This window comes from Columba livia, chromosome 1 (assembly GCF_036013475.1).
Source record: "Columba livia isolate bColLiv1 breed racing homer chromosome 1, bColLiv1.pat.W.v2, whole genome shotgun sequence".
Lineage (NCBI taxonomy): Eukaryota > Metazoa > Chordata > Aves > Columbiformes > Columbidae > Columba > Columba livia.
Window position 1 is genome coordinate 189,736,992 of NC_088602.1, and position 24,719 is coordinate 189,761,710.

The 24,719-nt window shown below is 42.6% G+C and overlaps 3 protein-coding genes across 10 annotated transcripts in view; 2 read left to right on the top strand and 1 right to left on the bottom strand.

Annotated features, from left to right (window-relative positions):
* GRM8 (glutamate metabotropic receptor 8) overlaps window positions 1–12,834 on the bottom strand; it is a 355,903-nt gene extending 343,069 nt beyond the window's left edge. For 2 of the 8 annotated variants that reach the window (XM_065048891.1, XM_065048893.1), the window contains exons 1-2: window positions 10,535–11,011; window positions 4,218–5,060 (exon numbers count right to left, since the gene is read on the bottom strand). In XM_065048891.1, the coding sequence (XP_064904963.1) occupies window positions 4,218–4,727 (510 nt within the window). In that variant the 5' untranslated portion in view covers window positions 4,728–5,060; window positions 10,535–11,011. Of the gene's footprint in view, window positions 1–4,217; window positions 5,061–10,244; window positions 10,510–10,534; window positions 11,012–11,818; window positions 12,079–12,306 lie in introns of those variants that run through there. The other 6 variants (XM_065048889.1, XM_065048888.1, XM_065048885.1 and 3 more) reach the window with 6 other exon arrangements.
* On the top strand, window positions 8,511–11,526 carry LOC135578664 (basic salivary proline-rich protein 4-like). The gene is made up of 4 exons (XM_065053937.1): window positions 8,511–8,547; window positions 9,809–10,006; window positions 10,523–10,811; window positions 11,094–11,526. Exons 1-4 carry the CDS (start codon window positions 8,511–8,513, stop codon window positions 11,524–11,526), a joined length of 957 nt encoding a protein of 318 aa, XP_064910009.1.
* LOC110363627 (uncharacterized) lies at window positions 12,088–23,730 on the top strand. The gene is made up of 4 exons (XM_065048904.1): window positions 12,088–12,225; window positions 12,912–13,449; window positions 15,765–15,918; window positions 20,603–23,730. Exons 2-3 carry the CDS (start codon window positions 12,925–12,927, stop codon window positions 15,915–15,917), a joined length of 678 nt encoding a protein of 225 aa, XP_064904976.1. The 5' UTR covers window positions 12,088–12,225; window positions 12,912–12,924; the 3' UTR covers window position 15,918; window positions 20,603–23,730.
* Window positions 23,731–24,719: the final 989 nt, after the last annotated feature.

Sequence of the window (24,719 nt, forward strand, 5' to 3'; positions counted from 1 at the left end):
ACTTGTGAGCATCACACAAAGAAGTTAACCGATACTACCTGGCCATGCCTGAGCACCCTACAGGAAGTCAAAATTTCAGTGAGAGAAGCCAGGGAAGGAGGTAAGAGAAAGATTTTGCATGATGCACTCAATAGAAAAGTTGCGTTTGTGCTCTTGAGAGCTGGCCAGTAGGGACAGCCAGCCTCTCAATAGATCCCACCAGTCAAACAGAAGCCAACCTGACAGCATGATTTCCAGACTGAAAGAAAGAAAAAAGGAAGAAAAGGAAAAAAAAGTCACCAAGTCACCTTCTGTTACCCAGAGGAAAGAGAAGCTCCTGGTGCACCAGAAGAAAGGAAAGAGACTGGACTGTGCCTGTCTGTCCAATGTTTACACTCACTGCCATGTGAAATGCTAAGAAACTGCCAAGACCCCGAATGCACTCTGCAATACCCTCCCTTTCCCAGCCCTGGATTTGACTCCATGTGTTCAAGGTCATCTCTAATATGGTGCAGATGCTCGTCCCTGATGCATCTCGGGAAAACAGCTGTGAGGAAGAGTAATGAGAAACTTCATCAAGACCTCTGCCTACCTTCTTTACTCAGCAGCAATGATTCAGTTCTGGCCCTTGCCCTGGGCTCCTGCTTAAGCTACTCTCCTGGCTGTGTACCTTGCTGATCATGACCTTGCCTTGCTGACCTGACTTCCTGGTTGACCATCAACCTGCCTCACTGCTATGGACTTGTCTGGCCACCACTGGACTGTTGGCTGAACTTGGTTACATGGATGGACCTGTTTTGTCCTTCTCAGTTAGGTGAGGCTGTGAGACCACTGCCTTCTTGCCTTGCTGTCACTTCAGCTCATCTCAATTTCCCTTGTGAAGCAGCCCACTCCTGATGCTTTCTGACACAAACAACAGTAAAATTATAAAACTACAATAATATGACAAGCCAATGGCTTCAACTGGAGACAATCTGTCCTGATGTCCACAGAGAACTGTTGGAGTGGGTAGCTGTATTGTGTTACTACCCAACACAGTCCTTCTGTGCTCGCCTCTGAAGGTCCTCTCCTTTTTACCACTATATTTTCAGCAAGACCACCTCCAAGTCCTGAAAGCTTAACAAGCAACTGTTTCACATTTTTTTTTTTGCATCAGGCATCAGAGTAACATAAGGCAAAACGCAGTCTCCTTAGATCATCAAGGAATAACAGCTCCACTTTCAAACAGTTAATTCATTCAACAAGTGTTTCCTGTTTGTAAAGTGCACCTGAAAGGTCTAAAACCATCAACAGGTGAAATTTAAGCTATCTGAATATGGGCCATAATGTTTTGTACCTAGTAAGGGCAGAAAATCACCTGCTAAGAGGTGGTATGCCTGGAAATTCACAAAAGGAGATAGGACAGAGAAAAATTCAAGGTGAGCCATTTGACCAGGAGAAAGGCTGTAGATCAAGGTCAGTTTCTGTGGTGCCCTCCCTCTCCTCTTCTCATGAAAACACTTAGATAAAAGGATACCATGACTATCAATCAGTTTATGCTATCCACTAGATCATCAGATGGGGCTATTGACCTGTATGTTTTATGTTGTAAAATCAATAAAAGAAAGGAAAAAAATGGCAAGAAGAAGAAAAATAGCAGCATGAAAATCTGAACTGCTGAGCACACTATTTCTCAGGCTGTCTTTGTTTGTGTATTCACATTGAGTGATATACTTCTCACAATTTCATCATAGATTAAAATTTCACTGGATTGCAATGTTCTCAAAAAATATGTAGTCCTGACATTTAGGAACGTCAAAGTAGATATTAAAGCAATGCTGAACTTCAAATTACAGGTTCAACTTGTTGAACAGAACTGTTAGACAGAAATGTGGATGAATCACACTCATCCTGGATATAATGGAATCAGGTATTTGCATAAGGATGATCACTGACTTCAATGAAAGTAGAAGCATTCACACCACCTGAGTGCACAACCTTGGCATATGCCAAGATACAGTGAACACAATTTCATACCTGGAGCCTTGGTGAGCATGGACCTAGGTCTTATTTCTCAGCTGCAGAGCTGTGGGGATGCATCAGGTGAGAATCCTAGTCCATGTCTTTGGTCTGAGTACAACCCAAACTGGATTATACTTCTATATTTCTGACAAATGACCCTTAATTTCCTTATCCTCTTGACTGTAATCATTGTGAAGAGTTTTTACAGCACTGCTAAATGAGGGCCTTATTCAGAAGCCTTTACTCATGCAGAGATAGATCTGCTTCTGAAAGGAAGGTGTAAAAGCAGACTTCAGATGCAGGTCCAACATCAGACATTAAAGGGTATAATTTGTCATTTTTACATTATTAAGAATATTTGTGCAGGATCTATAATTAAAACTAAAAGAGATGTCTCCTCCTTTTGCCAGCAGCTGTGTTACATCAATTAAATGGGTAAATAAGATCTTTCCCCAGAGGGGATATCACATGATCCTCTATTGATTAAGACTGCAGTAGAACGTTATTTGCAATCTTATTGCATAATGGAAATCAGGAGGTAGCTGTCATGGTTTCAGAAGACAAATTGCTGCTATCTTAGACAATTCATAGGCCTCTTTCCCTCTTGCTGCTCTTAATTCACAGTTAATGCATGTCTGACAGGGCTTAGTTTCTTAAATCGGTCTACGGCACTGTATTCAACTCAAAGCCGGCTGTAAATGGTAGTCTATGTGGCCCTGCATTATGATGGGTATTAAAGTGACCATTCCATCTATCATTCCTTCAGAACTATGCATTATTTAATAGAGAAACACAACTCCAAAAAAGGATGTGAAATTAAAAACAGACACCTCCTGCAGCATGCATGATTGTTCCCAGGGGAGACAGGCCTCCGCCACCAGGCACAGCTCCAGAGTTGCTCTCCATATAGAACATTTTTAAGGCTTAGCTCAGTTTTGTGTACTTGATTTTCACAAGTAAAACATACGTCTTGAACAAGTCCACTACTCTCAAACCTGTGCAGCAAGTGCAGCCAGGGATCAGTTTTGAAAATGTAATGAACATCTGACCACAACCCAGTAGATATTTTGCCCCTCCACTGAACTGTAAATCCATCATTATGCCTTTCATGGAAGGACAAAATTTTTTCTTTAAATGACTGAAACACTCTTTACCAATTTGAGAAACCTTCAGAAAATAAAGCAATTCTTTCCTTACTTCTAATCAGTCTCTCAGTTACAACAGTCAGAAAACAAGTGCAACACTTTGCAAAATACATGACAGTAATATTTAACATCACTAGAATCTTCTCCACCAAAGAAAAAGAAATGTTCCATAAGCGATCTTTGGTAGTTGAGAAGTTGTAGGACACAAAGCAAAATTTCTGAATGGAAGGAAAGAGTCTGGATAACAGAGAGCGGTAGGACAGTAGTAGATTCAGACAAAAGTTACAGCTGTTCAATGTGTAGAAAAAGTGTTGAGTTTACCGTCACCTGTTTGCCATTGCACAGGATTCAAAATTAAATGTCTGCTGCCTGATCTGTTACAGCTAAGTTGATTGATTAGAATGTGTTCATCTTCCCATCTAATTTAGCAAGTTTAAAAGTGGCATGTTTAGTTTTCCATTATTTATAATGCCAGAGCCTAATAAAGTACATGGAAGGAAATGCCAGTAGAAATGTTGCCCAAAAGTAATCTCTCACAAAGTAATAACAAGGTCCACAAAAAAAATATTATCTTGTAAAAAATATGGAGGAGGTTAAGATTTCAAGGAAATCAAAGGTATTTCAGTACACTTCATTTGGCTAGACATGCACATCAATAGCACTAGATTGTTACTGGCATATCTTCCCATTTAAGGAAATTATCCGGTCTTCCTACAAATTGATTTGTGTTTAAAACTTATATTTCATTCTCATGGAAATCTGGGAAATCAATCTCAACCTAGTCTTGATGAGCATAAATGCTCAATACGGAGAAAATGTGAGTAGTAAAAAAATAAGGATATAAATCCCTAAAGAACTAAAATGTGCTCTGGTTGCTCAACCCTTCAAAAGCAGCATTCAGCACCTTAAACTAGGGTTTGCAGTCATTTTTTTCTTTTTTTTTTCTTTGCTTTGAAAGGGCAAACCAGTCATTTCAGATTTCTGAATCAAAAAAAAAAAAAGTTGTTTCTTTTTTGAAAGTAACACAACACAATCACCCCACTTATTTCATTGTGCTTGAAATTTAAAAGAAATATAGAAAATGCTCCTTACCTTAAAAAGTCTTAAAATATTTGCAACCATAATGGACACAGAACTTGCTGCAGCACCTATCACACCTGATATCTTGTCTGGCTTAGTGAAAATAGGTGGATCACCATTTGCACACTTCACATCTGAACCATCTTTTTCTATCAATGCTTGCACAAATGTTAAGGATTGCTCCAATGCATAAGTGTCCCTGGAACACGTATCAAGGATCCGGACACCTAAGGTGATATTGGTAAGAAGATCAGGGTCTTTATTAATCTGATCAATTGCATACAGCATTGCCTCTAGTCTGTGGATCCCTTTCTCCTTCTTGAGCTCCCCACAAGGCACCCCTCTATCCCCTTTTGCATGGACAGGGAACAGTCCTCCCAAGATGATGTCCCCATCCAGTCGGATGGAGTGAGCGTATTCCTGGCCATGAGTTCTTTGCATCAGGGTGAGTATCCAGTAGCATTTGGCTGTTAACAGGAAGAAACAATGGCATGAAACTAATTGTTTTCCTCTGTATACCATCTTCTCTGAAGACTTTGTCACTATCCAGTATCCAGGTTTTCTTCTTGCTAAAGGGTGGAGCTGACCATTTGGAGCTGCACTTTCTGGAGGCTACCATCAGTGCCCAGTAAGTAATATAGAACCATGTGGTAGGTAGAAAAAGGATCTCAGCAGAAGTACATAAAACGTGTTTTACAAAAGATGTCCACTGATGTCATGGGTTGATCAGCTTTTCTGAGAGGTGGTTTTCAATTGCTCTTAATTGATGGTGAAGTGTAGGGTAGTATCTCTGGTCCTGATGCCAGGAGGTCAGTATCTTCTGTCCTTATATTTTACCCTGCAACTGAGGTACTTCTGAAAGAAACAGTGAGAAATACCATTTAGTTCAGCAGTTTTATACCTGTCATACAGTGTATTTACATTTGAATATGAGTTACATCACCTAGGTTTTACTTTTTATATTCTGTAAGGGAATAATTCTTGGCCTTCTGTGAATCTGAACATCTGGCTGCATTGTACTACAAGCCAGGAAACTGATGATACCAGCAGAACAAAAGCCAAATAGGGGGAACTACACTTGGCTTGGTGTTCAGATTCCCACCAGTAATTTGTATTTACCTTCACAATGCGTGACATACAGAAACGGATTTGATCCATAACACACTGTATTTTCTGTTTTGCTGTATCATTCTGTTCCAGTCTACAGAAGTGCAAGAACTACTTACACTCACAGAGAGGTTTCATTTATGACAATGGAGTAATCAGGGCTCCTGAATTTAAGCACGCTCTTCAGCTGCTGCAGCACAAGCACATTCAATTCATTTGGATAGTAAACTGATTATTTCTCCAGTGGAATTCACTTTTTTTCTGGACTTACTATATACCTAAAATGTCTTCCAGATAATTTCTAACACTAAATTACTTTTACGAAAAGGTAGATGATTTCTTAAGCAAAAAGATCACAATTTATTCTGTTAGAAAACCAGCTGAACATCCAGTATCCCCTTTCCAAAATTTTACTTAGGCTGAGGTTCAACATTAAGACGATCTCTATTCTCTGCTTGCATTTGGACCAAATTAAATAGAAACAATGTTGTGCCACCATTGACATCCAGAAAAGTCTCACTGATTTTAACGAGATCAGGATTTCAAACTACATACCTAAACACCTGACTGGGTGTTATAAATATCTCCAAATGGCCCCCACTTTAATTCTCAAGTGAGTGGTATTTATTTATTTCAAAATTTAACAATGTTACACATGCTTGAATAAAGTTTTATACCTCTGAGGAGAAGAGAGTGAGAACTAATTTAACCTAATACTAGATAGGCACACTGTGGGCAACCGCACCTGAGCCAGTCTCTCAAGGCAGCTGCTATGGCATATGGAGAGTAGTGGACATTCTAGGGTGCAATACACCCAATCATTTTCTTTAAAAAAAAAAAGTTTTAATTATTATTAAATTGATCACAGTGAAAAAGTGCCTACCTCACTGCCTTTACAGAAAATACAACCAACAGGTTCATCTGAAGATATGCACTTTGTCATTTGTGATCTGACTGGTTCCTTCCAAAAATATGATCAAATTAGAAGACAATGACAGGCAAAATTAGAAGACAGTTATAGACAGCTATACTGTTTTTCAAAGATTGGATTTTTCCCACAAAATTTTTATATATTCTGTGGTAACAAAGCTCAAAATGTGACATGATAATGCTTTAAATTGATCATCCTCTTCTCACATTTATTTTGTTACGTTTTTACCCAAATGATAACATTAGGCTCACAAAAGCTGAAGAAGAGTTTTTAAATAGCAGTTATTTGAAGACCTAAGAAAAAGGTTCACAATAGAAAATCTTCTATGGAATGCAAAGGTATCTGGGTGTGATTTGGTAAAAGAGTAACAACTTGAAAATGAAATGTGTTTAACGGGTGTGAATAAAAGTACTGCAATTGGGAACAGCAGAACACAAGATTTCCAGCACCTCTTAACATTTAGTTTTGCTTGAATTTGGCTCAGGGTTGAATCTAAATGAAAAAAAAAATGTCTGTGCTGTTTTATGTGATAATCTCGTCATTCTCCTCTGGCTCCTTTTGGGCACGTAGTTTAAATATCTGACCAGGCTTTGGCCCCATGAACCAAACTCAGACACACTCACAAATTGAGCGATTTGACTAACGTCACTGTGTGAGCTGATCCAACCCCATGGGATGCTTCTCATATGGCCCATGCTGTAGAGAAATGACTGTGTTCACTATTAACTGGCCACAACTGTCTGATGTCTTGATTGCCTTGGCAGGAAAACACAGTTAAGGATACAAAGTAGTAAAGAGTAAAGAATTGTAGCTGAACCTAAAATAGACACAGAAGCAATTTCCTTTCTGGTTCCACAAGGAACAACCAAGTGATTAGCCTATGCATATATGTACAACCCATACAGGGAGCAATTCTCTGAGGCAATGAAAGGTAAGACTGCTCTTACTTAACACTGTACAATGAACAAGAAAGCACCATTGAAAAAGTGAAAATATTCATGAATTTTTAAAATGACGTTTTTTCTCTTGCTCAGCCTCACGTCAATTCCTCACAGCCAAAGAATGCCCAGAAATTAATGCAACTGTCAGTCTTTGTAGAAACAAATATTGATGAATTCAACTATTGCAACCCAAATCCCAACAACAATGGAGAAGGCAGAGTGAGTCTCAGTCCAATACCATATGTGGAACTGACTGAAAGTCAAATGAATTGATAATGAGCATTATTCAACAGTATAGTCTACATAAGCATTAATTGCTCTGCCTTAGCTTGCATGTTTTCCTGATAAAATATGTTTCTTTGCTGCAAGTGTCCACAGCTTGTCTATAAAATAGACATAAAATTTTAAAATGGTCTTTTTAAAAATTTAAGACCTTTTAGTCTTTTTTTATGTTACCTAAGAAATAAAAGCTTCTATTATGGTGCCTAATCTATTCATGCCACACTGCTTTTTGTATGTTGATTAATATTAACTTTTACAGAATGTCGTAAGCCTGTGTAGCTAAGTAGAAAGCATCTGATCTAAATTAATGCCATTTTTATCAATGAATTTTAGTGAAAAAGCATGGGCCTCAGGGCTATAAAGCCTGAATGAATTTTCCTCATGTGCAGAGATTTCATTCAAAGTAAAATACTGTCCTTTTCCAATTGACCATAAAAGTCTGAATTAATGCAAATTTACTCTCAATTTGCCAGGTTCCCCACTGTAGTAGTTGGTGTTCACTAGAAACATGACTTCAGAGGAGAAATTCACACATTTCCCCAGCACGGTCTGAGAGTAAGTGCACCACAAAGCCTCTCTTCCAGTCACCTTGGAATATATGCTTCTCTTGGGTTTAATTCATTAAACATATCTGGCATTATCAGAACATACTGCTATTTTTAAAGTCAGCATTTCAGCACAGACCTCCACTTGTTCTGCTAGAATATATATTTATTTTTAAACCTAAGGAGGCGGAGTACTGCAAGACAGGGGACTTGGAAACTTATGCATGTAGTGTCTGGTTCTGAAATTACTTCCTTCTTAAAATCATTCAGCTTTACGAGATATGTGGCACTCAAGGATGGGTACTCTGGTCCCCTGCTGTCAGAGTCAGTGCATCAGCCTGTGCCTGGACTGGTCACTATTCCAACCACAGACTCACTGCACTGAGAGATGGGCTTATTATGGAAGTTCTTTATGTTAATGAACACGTCTAAATAACAAGCTGAGAGTGACAGAGAAATTACTTTGATTAATATAGGCAGTGACTCTACTTTGATAACAATGTTCCTGAAAGAGCCATCATCAGCTGGCACTGAAGGTGCGGCTGAAACCATAGAGAAAGATATAATTTCTTCATCTGGAAATATTGCTTGAAAAAAATCTCACTATTACAGACAGATGCAGGAACAAGGACTACTCTCCAGAGCATAAGTAGGAAAACATGTTCACTGAACTTCATCAAACATTTTTAATTGTCTTTGCCAGACAGACACACATGAACCCTTTACCGAGGGACAAAAAAGGCTATTTAGTGGCAGGAAAACACCTGTGAAAAAGTATTTAAAATTTTGTCTGAAACCAAAATATTCATTTGTCATTGTATTTGAAGTACATTTGAATTGCACTAAAATAAAGTAAAACCAATATTCTGTGAACTAGAAAAGAAGGAGTTTTAGGGTGGAAACCCATTTCTACTTTGGCAAAATGTCAGACTGCCCAGTCAACGCAAAACTGATCTAGTTCTAGTGAATGAAAACAAATTAACAGCATCTTCCATTATGAAGTTATGAGGAGAAAAAAATGCAAAACTGTTTATTTTTACTTTCTACTTCTAATATGTTACATCTGAACTGCCAAAAAGGATCATCTTGCTAATGTTCATTTTAGTATTCATAAAATTTGTCTCTTCTGCACAGCAGTTAGTGATGAACAAATAGCTGAATTTCCACAAAGTAAAGAGTTGCCACCTGCATAGAGTAACCTGACACATATAGGAGATTAATAGGTTTTGCTGACAACAGAGGGGAATTTGGGAAACATTAGGTCTTGACATCGCACCTCCTGACTTGCAGGAGTATTCTTCATTGATGTAAGTAGTCTTATCTACTTCAGCTCTTCTGTAATGGTTTGCTGTGCCCCTGCCACGGAGGTAGCCTTTACACAATAATCGGGACTTCAAGGCAAGTCACCCTCAGCAACTCGTTTACAGAACTATTTATTCCTAGTGCACCATGAAAGAAATGTCGCCACTCAGTCTGATCAACCTCTTTTCAAATACCCCAGAGCACCTGCCTTCACTTTCTACCCTGCAAATAGCCATTTTCCAAACAAACTACGAACACGAGTCCTTTTGCCAGGGTGAGACTAATAGGAGCTTACACTTTTTAAAAAGGCAATAACATCAAATATTTTCATTCGCCCTTGCTTGGTCTCACAGCTGAATAAACCCCATCAATATTAACACCTTTAGAGTTGGTTTCACCTCTGGTCTGGCAAGCGATGATCAAGGAGATTTTCCCAGGCAGCCTAGGAGAGCTTTCTCTGCTGTTTTTGTTTTGATTTTACCCTCTTCCCACCAGACTCCCGCTCCCCAGCCGGCACAGCTGGGTTCAGAGCAGGCGCTGGTAGCGCAGCCCCGCGAGAGGAGCTCTGCCCCGGGAAACGCAGCCGCCCACAGAGATCGTCCCGGGGCATCCTGCAGGGAAGCCCCCGTGTCTGCGCCAGACCCCAGCGGCGACCGCGGCGAGCGGCCGCGTCCCTCGAGTGCCCAGATCTCGGCGAGCCCGGCACCGCACCCCGCGCCCCTCACCCCGCGCACTGCACGCCGGTGCATTCCGCACAACACTCCGCACTTCACCCTGTGAACTGCCTCCCCGCCCAGCCCTCCGCACCGCACCCCGCTCATCCCGCCCAGCCCTCCGCACCGCACCCCGCGCACCCCGCACCGCGCTCTCCCTCCCACTCTCCCCGCCCGGCTCCGGCGCGCACCGCCGGAGCAAACACCTCGCCACGCACCCGCTTTCCATGCGGCTTCTCCGTGCTTTCCCAGCTGCCTTTCGGCTACTAATGCATCCCGACACCTTTCTGGGCCCGAGGAAGGGCTAGTGCTGCCCGCCCGGCCCCGCCCGGCGGAGGGGCCCGGGGAGCGCCCCCAGGGCTGGACGAGCCGCCTCTCCGCGCGCAACTCCGCGACCATCGCCCGTCACCGCGGTGTTTCTCCCTTGAAGGGAGCCCCCTATTGTTCTCCACTTTACTTAGCTGAGCTATTTGTTATTTTTTTTTTCTCTTCCCAGGCTCATCCCTACCCCAGCTGGCTTCTGTTCTTGCGGGATTCCGGCACAGCCTCGGCGCGACTCTCCCCGGGGCCTCGCTCCTTCCAGTTAGCGGCCGTAAGACGGGTTTAAACTGCTTCACCCCGCGGCCTTGCAGCCGAGGCGGTCGGTGTGCGACGGGCGGCGGGCACATGCGGATCTTCCGGCTGGAGCCGAGGCTCTGGCGGTCCCCTCCGACCCCGGCCGAGAGCACTACGCCTCCGCCAACGGCCGTGCAACAACAAGCGTCGCCTTTTATTTACAGCTGCCGGTGATTCCTTCTTCTCCTTGCATCAACTGGTCAGCTTTAATGCGCTTCTGTTCCCCCTCAATGAAAACCTAAGTCTCTTTTAATGAATCTCCCATCCCAGAGGTCAGAAGCTCGCAAACTTCAAAATGCCAACCCCGGATTTGAGGGCACTTTGGGTCACTGATCGATTTTTATCACTTGAGTTGTGCTGGTTTGTTTTTTGGCCGGGGGAAGGGAGGGGTGCGGGGGCGTGTGTTTGGTTGCTTGGTTGCTAGTTTTTTTGCTTTTTTTTTTTTTTTTAAGGCACGTTATACTTTCACCTGCCAACACTTCGGATTTCCGCAACAAATACATTCCAGCGCCGGGGGCAGCTAACCTCCCGCCGCGGACGAGCACAGCTTCTCTCCCTCTTCCTCGAGACAGGAAGCCCCCGGAGCCCCGCGGGGATCCCCCACCCCCTTCCCACCGCAGGGAAACGGGGGTCTCCCGCTCAGAGCCGAGAGAGCGGAGCCCACCCGGCAAGCGGTGCGGTGCGTTGCGGGCGGCAGCTCGCCCGACCCTGGCCCCGGAGTCGAGCGAGAAGTTGATGGCTGAGGGTGCGGCTGGCCCCGTCTCCCCGGGGCCGCGGGAGCCCCCTCTTTCCTCCGGCCAGCGAAACGTGAACAGGACGACGGGGAGCGCGGGGGAACCCCTGTGCGCGCCCCCTCCTCTCGGGAGTGGGAGAGGACCCAGTTAAGGAGGCAAGGGGGAGATCCCACAGTTCAAGAGCAGGGATATCCTCCCTTTTTGCTCGCGGTGGTGACGGCATCATGCCCAGGATCTCTTTCGTTAGAGCTGATTGGGGGAGGATACCGACAATAAAAATGATAAATAATTAAAGAAAAAAAAAAAAAGCCCCCGGCGCCACGAAGCAGGCGGAGAGGATTGCCCAGCCCAAAAACGTTAACTGAGGCAAAACTTGCATTGTTTGTGGACTCCTCTCCCTTTAAAATAAGAACTAAAGAAGACACACACACATACACAAATACCTTGATCGAAAAGAGTTGCATATCCACATTACTGCAGAGGTCACTGGAATTAATACGCGGCGCCGATCGGGAATAGCATGAGGTAATTTCTGTACAACCCTCGTTTCAAATAGCTTCCCCTGCTAGAGTCAGCTTAATATGCAGAAGCTCAGCCTGGGACAGGTATCCAGGAGAGCGATTTCAGACGTGCTGCGTAACACTCGGGATTAGCCAAACCGAATCTGCTCCACGGTCTCCTTCCTTATTCCTCCTCCCCTCGCCTGAAAAAAAAAAAAAAAAAAAAAAAAAAGCCAACTTTTTTGGGACCAGTGGCTCAGCCCCCGTGACGATATCCACCCTCTGCCGCCTCGCCGCTCAATTACAGCGGCAAACCCACGCAGCGGACCGGCCGTGCCCTTCACAGCCAAGTAAGAAAACGCCTCCGCCCTCCCGGACTGTCCCCTCTCCCCGGCGGAGCGGTCCCCGCCAGGACCCCGCGGCTCGGTGACCTGGCACCGGCGAGAGCGGCGCTGCCCGCGTTTACCGCGGTCCGCCCGGGCGGGCGGGGCAGGACACGGCGGGGCGGCTGCTGCGCCTCACTTGTAGCTGTTCGTGGTGCTGAAGGCGGCGGCGCTTCCCGGTACGGCGCGGCGCGGCACGGCACGGCACACCCCCGCACGGCACGGCACGGCGCTCCTAGGCACGGGGCGGTACGGCTCCATGTGAATCCCCAATCCGCCGCGGGCTGCTGCTCCGGCCCCGCGCGCCTCGCCTCGCCGGCAGCCGGATCCGCCGGTGGGGCAGCGCACGGCCGACACCGCCCTCCCCTGTCACCCCCGCTCCGCCAGGGACGCGGTGCCGGGCAAATGTTTGCGGCGGGATTTCTGAGCAGACGAAGCCAGCAATGGCTGAGGCGGCCTGGGTGGGGGAGCGGGGGCAATGAGGGGGGGCGGGGGCGGTGGCGGGAACCGGGGCTGTTTAATGCGGCTTTCCTTGGGATGCGGGACCTTCATCCACATCCTGCCTTCCGCGAGCGGTGGAGCCGTGTCCTCCCCCATCGGGTCGATGGCACAAGGGAGGTTTCCCGATGCTTTTTGTCCTATCCCCTGTTTAGGCTTTCAGCTCGGATGCCGGGTGAAGGAATTCCCGTTTTTCCCCAGGCACCAGAGGGGCTTCGGCAGCGCGGAGTCAGGGCCACCCCGAAGGGTAAAGGACGCCGTCGGCAGTACTTTGCTGGAACAGTCTGGAAGTTTGCTCCTCTCCCCAAAAGCGCTCGCCACCCCAGGGCCATCCCCCACTTCACATGGGTGCTCTGGGGCGCTCCGCTCCGGCCTTCGCGAAGCTCCGCGCCCCGGGCAGGGAGCGCCCAGGTCGGTCCCGCGGAGCCGTGGAAGCGCGGCGCCGGCGGGGCCGCACTCGCCCGCCCGTCCGGGAGCGCCCGCCGCAGCCTCGGTGAGAAGGTTCCACCTCGAGGGCGCTGTCCGCAACTGCACCCGCGGCGCGGGGCCCCGCCGGCCCAGGCACGGCTCGGCTCGGCTCGGCACGGCTCGGCTCGGCTCGGCTCGGCACGGCTCAGCTCCAGGTCCCTAGAGCAGGAGAGGGCTCCACACTCCACGGTCTGGCCGGTTCGTAAGACTCCTGATACTAAGCAGGTCTTTATCATCTTCTCAATTCAGGCTGCTCTGAACTGCTTTCCTTAATAACAAAGAATATTTTTCTTTGCACTGGCTTAATTTGAACATCATTGCTGGAAAGAGGAAGAATTCCAAGCATGCTCCAACATTCTCAAACAGTGCTTCCATGAATGTACTGCTTGGATTTGTGTGTTAAAGGTCTGTCCTAGGCAAGAAACAGGACTGACAATATCTTATGAGTCTTGCAATCCTGTAACTTCTCATGGAGATGATCTTTTGCTATTGGAAAATGGCACTGAGAAATCGTCCAGCTCTTAGAATATATTAATTGATGCTTGCACTCATTTTTTTCTCAAAAACCTTCCATGAATGAAAATGGGGGAGCTGTGAATTCAGTAAGTCTATTATATTAATCTGGAATATAGTCACAGGGACTAAATCCTGATTTTTTTAATGTGAGCAAAATTCCATCTTAGATATCCTCCTTAATCCCCATCAGGAAAATAAACCATACATTATTTACCTGTAGCATTGTGTTGATCAGTTTCCAACTTCATTTAAGCTCTGCAGCTTAACAGGAAGTCCAGCAAAACAAAACCAAGTGGTGTTCTGAGGGCATAGCTGATGCTTGAACTTTTGTGTAAATCTTGCAGCTGGAGAAGCAGTCTGAGGCAAAATGATTAGGGCAAGGAAACCTCCAGTGTGTTTCCAGCTTGGTCACCAACCCAAATGTAATCTGTTGCTTTGCCCTGTCTCTCCCAGACACATCTTTTCCAGGGTACAGTTTTGTGGTCATTGGGACTGTATCTTATTACATATTCTTACAGTAAGTAGCACAATGGCTCTTAGGTGGGAGTATGATAAATAAATGCATAACCAAAGAGATACGTGCAGTGTTTTGATTAAATGCAAGCAGAGAAAATAAATAGGGGAATCGGGGGGGGGAGTATAGAAAAGGAAAGAATGAGAAATTTTACATAAAAATGGTCATGTTTGGTGAGGATATACGACACAAAAGAGAGGCAAACAACAACCATCATTGTTTGAGTAGGATTCATTCTGATTCAAGCCCATCAGCAGCTAATGTCAGTTTGTACAGAAGACTAATGTCAGGACTGGTGACAACTACTACCTGTACTTGAGAGGGAAGAAATCCAGTTCTGGAGACCAAGCTGTCATAAAGGAGCTCTTAAATGACCCTTCTTAAAATGAGAAGTTCTGATTCTCACAGGAAGCATCTTACATGTTAGGAGACTGACAGAGACTAAAGGCCAAGCTAAAATGTCAGGACAATAGAGACATGGCCTGAGATGCTTCAGTTTTAATTACTGCCTAGGATCCTTGCTCTAAACATCTCTTTAAAGCCAAGGGAAAAGAAAAATCCATCAGTCTGTCCCTGTGCCTCTGTTTCTCCTAAACAAAAGATGCTGAACTTCTTTGTATACAGGCAGCGATTTTGGCAGAGCAGTTTATGCTCCAGCTACAGTTATTCCATAACTGCACTCACCAGTACAGTTTTTAATTGCATTCAAATGGGGATGATTATTTGCAATTTTGAAGTAGTGTGAAGTAAGACACCCTGAGTTCTGGGTGGATTTTTTTTGTTGCTATTCAAGTGATAGGAACATTACTTTAGGATTTATCCAAACATGGGAATTAAACCTATAAAGGCAATAAAACCACATGAATAATCACTTTTAGGCACAAGTCTGCTGATTAATGGCCATCAAGGAATACAGAGCCCAGATGCCAGTGTTTCCCATGAAAGTGATAGTGGATAGTGGGTTCTGAATTATGTTTTGGAATATGGGTGTTGGAATTTTTCAAGAAAACATAGTCACTAAAAAAGTACTTGATGCTTGTGTGTTTTGTGTGCACTTCTCTAAGGTTAATATTTCTTTACAAAATTTATTGCATGGTGAAAAAAATAAAAGGAGGAGAAAAGGCATTTCACAATAGTAAATATGACAAAAAAAAAAAAAAAAACAACCCACATTATCTGGAGGCCAAAGAAAGAGTGCAACCATCTGTAAAATAGAACGTACCTTTGTAAGGCCCCAGCTGTGACTTATTTCAAATAATCTTTTCAGCAGTGAACAGGAGATGTCAAAGCTTAAGCTATAAAAAGAAAGATAGCCATCGTGTACAAAAGGTAGCACGGTTCCCAGAGAAGATATTTTCAGAATCAGAATATTTTTGGTATATAATTTCCAAATGTGTCCAACAAACTCCAGTATCTTAGAAGATGTTAGCAGTTGGAAATCATCCTTTTCCCAGAAGGAGCAGTGCAGGAACAATGGTCTGTGAATGGGTTTTTGATTCTCTACTTTCAGGAGGCGGCCAGGAGCCAAAGCACAGTGAGCAGGGGCAATGTCCTCCACAAGAGACCCAGTCTCACAGCAGCCAAACAGCGGAGCAGAGCAGGTCTGGTGGTGGCAACCAGGGTCAACACATCCCCACGACTGCTAGACAAGTCATGGTGGTGAGGTAAGTCTGAGGTCAAGCAGGAAGTCAAGATCAGGATCTTCATAAGAGGTGTGCATGGTGAGGCATAGGCATGGCTGTAACAGCTCAGGAAAGAACAAAGAAGGAGTGTCAGAGCTTAAAAAAATCTCCTCAGTGACGCTGGGAAGCCTCAATGAGACTTTTTTCAGCTTTCTCACGAAGCAGTCTCCTCAGCAGCCTGGCCCAAGGTCACACCAGTGCACCATGTCCGAGCTGGCATGGAGCTCAGGGTGCCAAACCCATGGGAGCAGGGCAGGGCTCTTGGCCCTCAGTTATACACTAGTCAAAGTCTGTGTCATATTCTCTTATATCTCCTTTTCCTGCACAGAGCTAAAGGATGACAGTGACACATCTGTCCTGAACACTGTCATGAAACTTGATAAATTTTCTTAACACACAGTGCAATAATATGCCTCTCAATATGATTGAAATCTGAAGGAGACCCATCTGGAAGTTAGAGATGTTGGACTCATACTAAATTTAAATGGAGGATATAGTGTATTTATGAATCAAATACAGTGTTTCCAAAGTACTAGTGGATGATGAGCCTGCAAAATCCTCACCCACACAAGTCAGAACACTGAAGTCAGCAGAGACAGTTGAGAAGCAACGTAATATTTGCTAAAGAGAAGAGAGACTCAATCCTAATTAACTAAAAATTACAACTCCCACAAAGGGAGTTATGCATTGTTATACCTTCATAATGGGGACAGTCTCCACTAGCATGTCCTCTAGTATAATGACTGTGTGATTTTATATCTATATTTAATTAAGTGTCTATATAGGTACTAAGTTCTGCAGGTTCTGAAACCTTAGTCTTTCATTTTGTCCTTCACTAAAGGAAAATTGAAACCATGTTTAAGAGTGCCTTTCATTCCAAGCCACTTCACAAAAACTGATAAAAAGCTATATATAGTGATTACTTCACCAGGCTTTGAAATGCTGACATCTTTGAGGTGAGGTACAAAAAAGGTTTATAAATCAGAAAGTAAAGCCACATTACCTTTTCAACATGTGAGCCATAACCTTTCCTCTTAAATGACAGCAGATGGACACAGCTATTTTACATGAAAAAAACCTTTGCATTTATTTACCCTTCCAAAGAAGTTATTTGCATAGAATGTCATTTGCCAAATGACAAGTGGAGCTGATCATGCTCTGCCTTGTCCCAGCCACTTTGTAGGCTGTTGGCAAAATCCTCTGAGGTTAGCAGTGCATGGAAATACCTAATATTCAAGTCTGGTGTTTCCATCTTTCGTGTGGACAGCAGAATTTGTCAGAAGACTCTTTTCTAAACTAAGTGAGCAAAATGACCTGCATACTCCCTAAATAAAAAGCGCACTCAACCCTTCATATAAGGTACACTCGATTCTACTGTTAATACTGCCTATCAGACAGCCAGAAAACAAACCATTAATTCATCGCCTGGAGTTCAAGGCATTGCACTGCAAAGCCAAATATTTATTTTCATGGCTTGTTGCAGAAGCAATAGAATTGCAGTTCTAGGAATCATCAAAATCATGAATGAAGACTCACTCAAAGTAATAAAATGCTTTGCTTAAATTTGATTTAAGTTTAAATGTTGCAAGACCCACTCTCAAGCAGTATTGAGCAGGGAGAGCATTTTGAAAAGGCTCTGAAAATTCCCCTAAAACCGTGACATCCAGTGTCCAGACAGACAGCAGAGATAAGTCCATCTCCACATTTGACCTAAGGTCAAATTCTCTGAGTGGATATGTAAACTCACAGGAATGATATTATGTAGATTATAGTGTCACCCCATGTGCCAAGACCTGTAACCTCAGAGTAAGGAGGTGAATATACACTATTAGTTGTTGCTTCTGAAACTGTTCTTCAAGAATCATGTAAATATCTTGCTGGGTTCTTAGTTAGAAGACATGAAAAATGGAGGTGAATTTTCTTGGGCAGAATACATAGGTCTCCAGGATAGATTTTCAGACATCTAAAATGTATACTCCTGTATTTAAAATATTTCTCTAGGCTCCCTGGGTAAATGCAAAATATGGAAATGGAAAGAAATAGCTGCTTTCCAGGCAGTGAGTCATCTGATATTACCATAGATGTCTAAATAGAACATGTAAATCATGCCAGAGAAGTGTCTGCTTCACTCCATGGACTATAAAAAGAGTCTAGACAACTGGCTCAGATGTAAATCTCTGCATTGTAGATGATCAAAGTGAGGTGAGGTGTATCCATGCGTAGGAAGATCCAGACAGTAAAGACAACAGGTCAGGCTCGGGTTCCGAGAGAACAAACCACCAGTTCATGACCAGTTTTACTCCTCATTATGTCTGTTCTGGTGGTAGGTAATACTCCTGCACGGAGAATTCCTTCTTTTTCCCTTCCTGTCCTCACAGAAAGCTGCTGACAAATATTCAAAATTGTCTTAAGAAGTCAACCAACTGTGTGCCAAGTATTTAAAATTGAAAGAAAACTTAGAAAAAAAAATGCATTTATTAAGAAGTTACATATTTAGAAGCAAACAACTCTGCAACTTTTTCCTAAAAATTAATTTAATTGGTACAAACTTAAGCAATCATTTTAATTAACTGCCTGTGAGTAAAGGAATGGTCATAGCTGGGCTTTTTTCCTGCTTGGCTTTTACATGAACAAGATGTAACTGAGCTGCTGCTCAAGATTCACATATGATGACTTTTTACATCCATATGGCACTTTGTGGGGGAGTTCACTTTTAACATTTCAGCTTGGATCATGAGCACACTTCTGAAGTAAACTTCCTAGTTTTCTGCACTTACTATGTGCTTTGGTTAACACAACAGAGCAGTCTCAGGACTGGTGGACTGGATGCCTCTTGGGGGAAACTAGAAGCTGAAGTTGCACTACAGGAGTTTGCCTGAAGTCTTACAACCACTAACAGACCAAACACAGCCTAGTCTGAAGTGATCCACATGTCCACATTTAGCATGGACATCAACTCAGCAGCATCAAATATTTTGCTCTATAGACCTGCACGGCCCCATGTGACTTGTTAATATAAACATAGCCATGTCAGATTAAGGCTACTGTCCTAAAAAATGTCCCTGTATTCCCTTGAGGGCCAGAGCTGAAGGATGGGACTGAAGTTCAAAGATAGCTAGATCTTGTAACCAGTTAAAGGCTAGCATGATGCACGGCACATTTCACAATGAAGTTTCACACTTTATTTAATGGTTACTGGCTGTAAATAATGTACATGATCCTATCTTATATGTGTAAAGTGAAGACTTTTTTACAGTGAAGGATCAGAAAATGTATTTGCACCCATATTTGCTGTGCATTCAGTGCTACTAAAACAACAGAGAACTCTGTATCAGTACTGTTGGGAGGAAGATTAAGTGTACAATGATGCAACATTCATCCAGTGTTCCACTCTGCATCTGCAGCTTGAGAATTACCTTCATTTATCAATGATAAGGTGATCTTAATAAATCCTTTCATTATTTAAACTGTGCTTAAAGTACAAAACAATCAATGACATTATTTTAATCAAGGAAGACCAATTGCAATGTGTTCTTATGATAGTGGCATTTTCTTGTCTTAAAGAAAAAATAACCTAGGATATCTAAGAGCCACTTTGTCGTGTCATTAGTACTAAGGTTAATGATTCTTGCTTTCTCATGCTTCATTTCTTAACTCTGACCTGAAGACTGGTAATCATTAATGGTATAATTGAGTGTCGTACCAGACACTTACTGAATAGGGACGGTTCTGCAGCAGAAACATTTCCAGTGCTTGAATGCCACCTCATTGGTCTTATTGGGCAACTCTGGGACTGGCAATGGGCATGGAACTGTTGTGATGTGAAATACAACAACTATAATATTACATTAGATGTTAGAATATTTATCCATACTTTTCACTCTTCGACTTGCATTTGGCAAGGAGACTAAGACACTTAGCATGGTCACAAAAACATTTCAAGGATGACATATGCTCATATGCAAAAAATTAAGTGGGGAAACAGAGAGACAGGGTGATGAAATAAGCAATGTATCTGAATTAAATTAAAATAAATTAGGTAATTTAGGGTCAGACACAAATATTTCTCCCTCATTTTTTAAAATTTGTTTTACTCCCTAAATACTGTTAAGTTGGTTTGTTGTTTGTTTGTGCTTTTTTTGTTGTTTTTTTTTTCTTTTTGATTGTTTTTGTTTGTTTGTTTGTTTGTTTGTTTTTTAGTTTTTATTCAACACTTCAAAAAATCAAAGGAAATTTGAAAACAAAGGGCTAGGGATATGCAAGAGGATAAACTAGTGGGAGTAGACCCCTCCTACAATTTTGTAGCTGCAGTACTTGCTTGCCACGATAGGAACACAGGCAGAGAACCTCTTTCTGACTCATTGCAATCAATGATTGAAACCAGCAGATCCCTGACATCACAGAACCACAGAATGTTAGGGATTGAAAGCGACCTTGAAAGATCATCTAGTCCAATCCCCCTGCTGGAGCAGGAACACCTAGATGAGGTTACACAGGAACATGTCCAGCTGGGTTTTGAATAGCTCCAGAAAAGGAGACATCAAGAGACTGCCCTAATTGCAAGCATACTCCAGGATGGATTTCATTGCACTTGTCTATATTTGCATTTTAGCTTGGGTTAGGAGTGCTATTTTGAGACAAACCTCTTTTTCACCCCTATTTCCAGGACTTAGACTGTACAACAGAGCTGTCTTGGACCAAACCGACAAGATAATCTTCTTGGATGAAGCCAAAATGCAAACAGCACTCCAGCTCCATTAGACACCCAGAGCTCAGAACCAGACTAGCTCTGGTTCCAGGTGACACCCCTGGACCAGGGACAACGTGGACACGGGGTCCTTAGTGCCCTCCCAAGGATCTGTTCCTACCGTGCTAAGTGACTTGTTCTACATGTCTTTTCTCCCACTTTCTGGTGCAGTGTTTTTGCTTCAGATCAAAAAACATTCATTGAGCCAAAGAGCGTGTTCAAGAATGAGCCCAGATAGACACTGATGAGAGCGATATTCAGCTTTTTGCTCAAGCAGCTCAAGAGGCTGTAGCAAAATTTCCCAAACTCCCCGCTGCTTGTGATATTATCCCTTCAGCAGTCTAGTTGCAGAAATGTTCTATAAGCATTGAGAAAACAACAAAGATTTTCACCAGTTTCAGGCCAGGAGATGTATTTTATCGGAAATGACTATGTATTGAGGTGTTCCAAACATCTCTTTTCATTATTTTTGCTTCACAGGGAAATTTAAAAGCTTGTAATCATTCTCAAACAGGAAATAAAGGGATGTTTTAAAATACCAGCAATTTTCATAAAAATCAAGTTTCTGCCAGTTCTGTCAGGAACCAGTTTTGTGCAGATAGATCCACATAAGCACTGTTGCTAACTGCTGGATGAGAGCCCATGGAAGCAATGGCTGCAAGTCAATAGTTCCACTCCCTTCTGCTAGTTCTATTTCTTAATAACAGGGGGAAAAATCATATAAACACCCCATAACAGTTTATAAAAACACTGGTTTGTTGATTATCAGAAAGAAACATTAGTAATCATATTATTTCAATGACATATCGATGGATCTACAAGTCAAAGACTTAAAAACTACCTTTCCTTCCTGCAGTTGTACTATATGAGAAGTGGAAACTGTACTCACTAAGGTCTGGAAGCTAAACTTCTACAAAATTAACATTACAATATGCTATGCACATACTTATTTTAAAATGCAAAATTATTTGATTAAATGAGTATGTTAAGGTACCATTATTACTGATAAGTTTTAAAACATTAACACAGACTCTTGTTTTAAACTTCAAACACATGAAGCAATGGGTAAGTATAAAATCCAGTAGCTTTAGCACACACTGAATGAGCTCATACTTATTATGGAATAATACTGGTTTTACAAGGTCTAGGCAGTATGTGTTAGTTAAAACAGTGGTTTTCAGGCTCAGGTTTGCAGGTCACAGGTAAAGAACATGCTAAACCACTAAGCTGAAGGCTGCATGGTGCATCATGACCTTTGACAAATTTTGAAGACTGACAGTGGTCCTTTAGAAATTCTGGGAACCAAGATTCACGTGCCGTATTGTCTTAGGCATATAACGGTTCACACAGGCATATAACAGTAACCCTAAACTTTTTTTATAGACCAGGAAGAGAAATAGGGGCAATCAATTCATCCTCAAACAGATGTCTTAAAAAGGTTTGGCAAACTGACTTGCCAATGTGGTAGTCTCTCTCCATTGACCACAGAGGGAGTCTCAGGGAACTGACACAGGTGGGCACTGGTTTGTTTTTTTATTTTTTCCTAAAAAAAAAAAAAAAGATGACTAAATCAGAGGTCTTTGCACCTGTTCCAAACACAGATTTCCTGGTGGGAGGGTCTGGAGGGGTTTGCCCTTTCCCGGCTGCCCTCAATGTTCCTCTCTACAGCCTCCATGCAGACAGCTCGGATGCTCCTGCTCTGAGCCCTGGTTCCCTGGTTCCTCCACCACTTCTTGTGAAAGGGCTGAACCTTGCCCAGGGGCTTTGGAAATGGAGAGGGGAGGACAGTCTCACAGCTTTATACTGCCAACCAGGACCACGCATGGGACATGCTCTTCTTCTCAGAGTGGGAGCACAGTCCCACAAGAGGATGGTGGCAGTCATTGGGGCTGCCTCTGGATGAGTGGGCTGTGTTTCTCCCTTGATTACATAGCCAGAAGTACTTGTGTCACCACAAGCACCTTACCTGGCCATTTCCACCTAAATCCAGCCTCTCTGCCTCATCTTAGACCAATGTCAGCACAGATGTGTTTGTAGTCACACAGTTGCAATAGAGGAGCTCTGCAGCCTCATGTATCCTGGAAATACAAACACACAAGTTAATCACAAACAAGGTTTTACCCTGAATAGGCACTAGAGTTTTTCTTCCTGTGGTCCCATGTGGGCCATGTAAACCTCTCTCTTCACACAGCACCTTCCAGAGAGGAACCTGAAATTAAAGTGAGCTGATCTTGGTGTTAAACACATCCAGGTTTTCCAGAAATCTTCTGCTTTTTGTCCACAGGTGCAGATTTCCAGAAGGGGGTCCATTTGCATCCAGGTTTCTCGGTGCAATACAGATACATCCCATTAATTAGGTATTGTATAAACAGGATTTTAGTGTTTAACACTCATAATTGCAGTCTTGCAGAGGAACAGTTGACTCAAACACACTTCATCAGGATTCTGAAATGCTTCTGCTTCTGAGCCACAATATTTAAAGTTGTCATATCAGCCATGAAAAGAGTTTAATTGAATGAAAGGAAGTTAAAATTAAAACATATAGACATTTGTTAAAATAAAAAGTAATTTATTCTGATATTTGCCAGTTAAAATACACTTTTACAATTAAATTTAAGATCTCTAGAGAAGCTAATTGAGTTAATTTGGATATTTTTTAAAGCTTTTTCTCAGTGGAGTCAATTTTGATTTAGGGATTAAATGAACAGTTAATAAAGACATTCAGATTTTTTTCCCCTCATGCTTTTGCTGTCTGCTTTAGTTTTTTTTTCTTAATAACCACCCCTTCAAAATAACACTTCCTTCAATGAGTATTTAGAGAACAGGTGACTTACTGAAAACTTAAAATAAGCCCTAGGTTATTACATTTGCATTCATTAACACTCTTGCTTTCAGAAACAGCTTTGCTAAAAGAGCATATTTTAATACGCTGGTACTACTTGCTTACATAAAGGCTAAACAGTTTTACCTTTTTTTTTTTGGTAATTTAAAATTGTGCAGTCCTCAGCAGCTATTGATGGCACACTTGGTACCAACAACACTACTACAATCTGATGCAATGTATTCCATATCACAGTGCCTGTGTATGCTCCATGTAGCACAATTCTTCTTCAGCAGAAAGAAGCGTGAAATTGAAATGATGTAAAATAGTGTGTGGAAATGGAGAAAAAAAAAAAAAAAAGCTTGTCTGTGGCCTCTGACTCCTTGTAAAATCACCCTGGAATATTCCCTAGGAGTAGAAACAGTTAATGCTCCTGTTAAGCCTGCAATAAACCCTCATTTAAAAGTTTTCTAGACAGTGGTTTATCTAGGATTAAGTGATCTGTAATGTCAGGCAAATGAACAATTGATCCATTCTGGAATGACCTGAGAGATTTCTTGTTTTCCAGCCTGATCTTTCTGATACCTACATCATCCATTTACCACTTCCAGTGTTCTGTAGACTTTTCTATAACTCAGCCAGGTTCAGTTCCGCAGCTACTATTCAACAAAACAAAATCATGTCAGGGCTCAGAGTTATATTAGCTGAAATTAAGAATATTGGTCATTTGTTACAGTTGGAGTCATATTTGTCTTCTTAGTCTCTGCTTTCCACTGAAGACAAATTCTTGAGGTTTTTATAACAACTAAAGAAATTTTTTTTTTTTTTTTTTAACGGAGACTTGGTGCATTCTGATATTTATCCGCCTTCCAAGGTCTTTACAAATGGTCACATATTTCACAAGATTTGTGGCCAAAATCACAAGAGCTGTCGGAATTGACATTTACCCATCAACTCTAGAGGGTGAACAACTGCAAAGATATGTATGAGATCATCAGAAGTACAGAAGAATAGTTCAGGTATTTTTTCTTATTCCTTTCGGGTTAGGTCCAGTAAAGGATTTAAAAGTGGCAACACCTAACTTTTAGGCTAACTTTCAGAATGAAATCCAGAGCCAGATACCTGAGCTCCATCCAAAATGTGAGATAGGCCACTCAGTGGGAAGAACTAGGACTCCTGAACAGTGGTGAGAAGCCCGTTCCCCCAGTTCCACTT

Excerpts from the sequence above, each read along its gene's own strand:
- LOC110363627 (XM_065048904.1), top strand. The coding sequence starts at position 12,925 with ATGCCGGGTGAAGGAATTCCCGTTTTTCCCCAGGCACCAGAGGGGCTT. Across the intron at positions 13,450-15,764 it reads AGACTCCTGATACTAAGCAG|GAGGCGGCCAGGAGCCAAAG; the intron begins GTCTTTATCATC and ends CTCTACTTTCAG.
- LOC135578664 (XM_065053937.1), top strand. The coding sequence starts at position 8,511 with ATGTTCCTGAAAGAGCCATCATCAGCTGGCACTGAAG. Across the intron at positions 8,548-9,808 it reads ATCATCAGCTGGCACTGAAG|ACTCCCGCTCCCCAGCCGGC; the intron begins GTGCGGCTGAAA and ends TCTTCCCACCAG. Across the intron at positions 10,812-11,093 it reads CCTTTTATTTACAGCTGCCG|GCACGTTATACTTTCACCTG; the intron begins GTGATTCCTTCT and ends TTTTTTTTTAAG.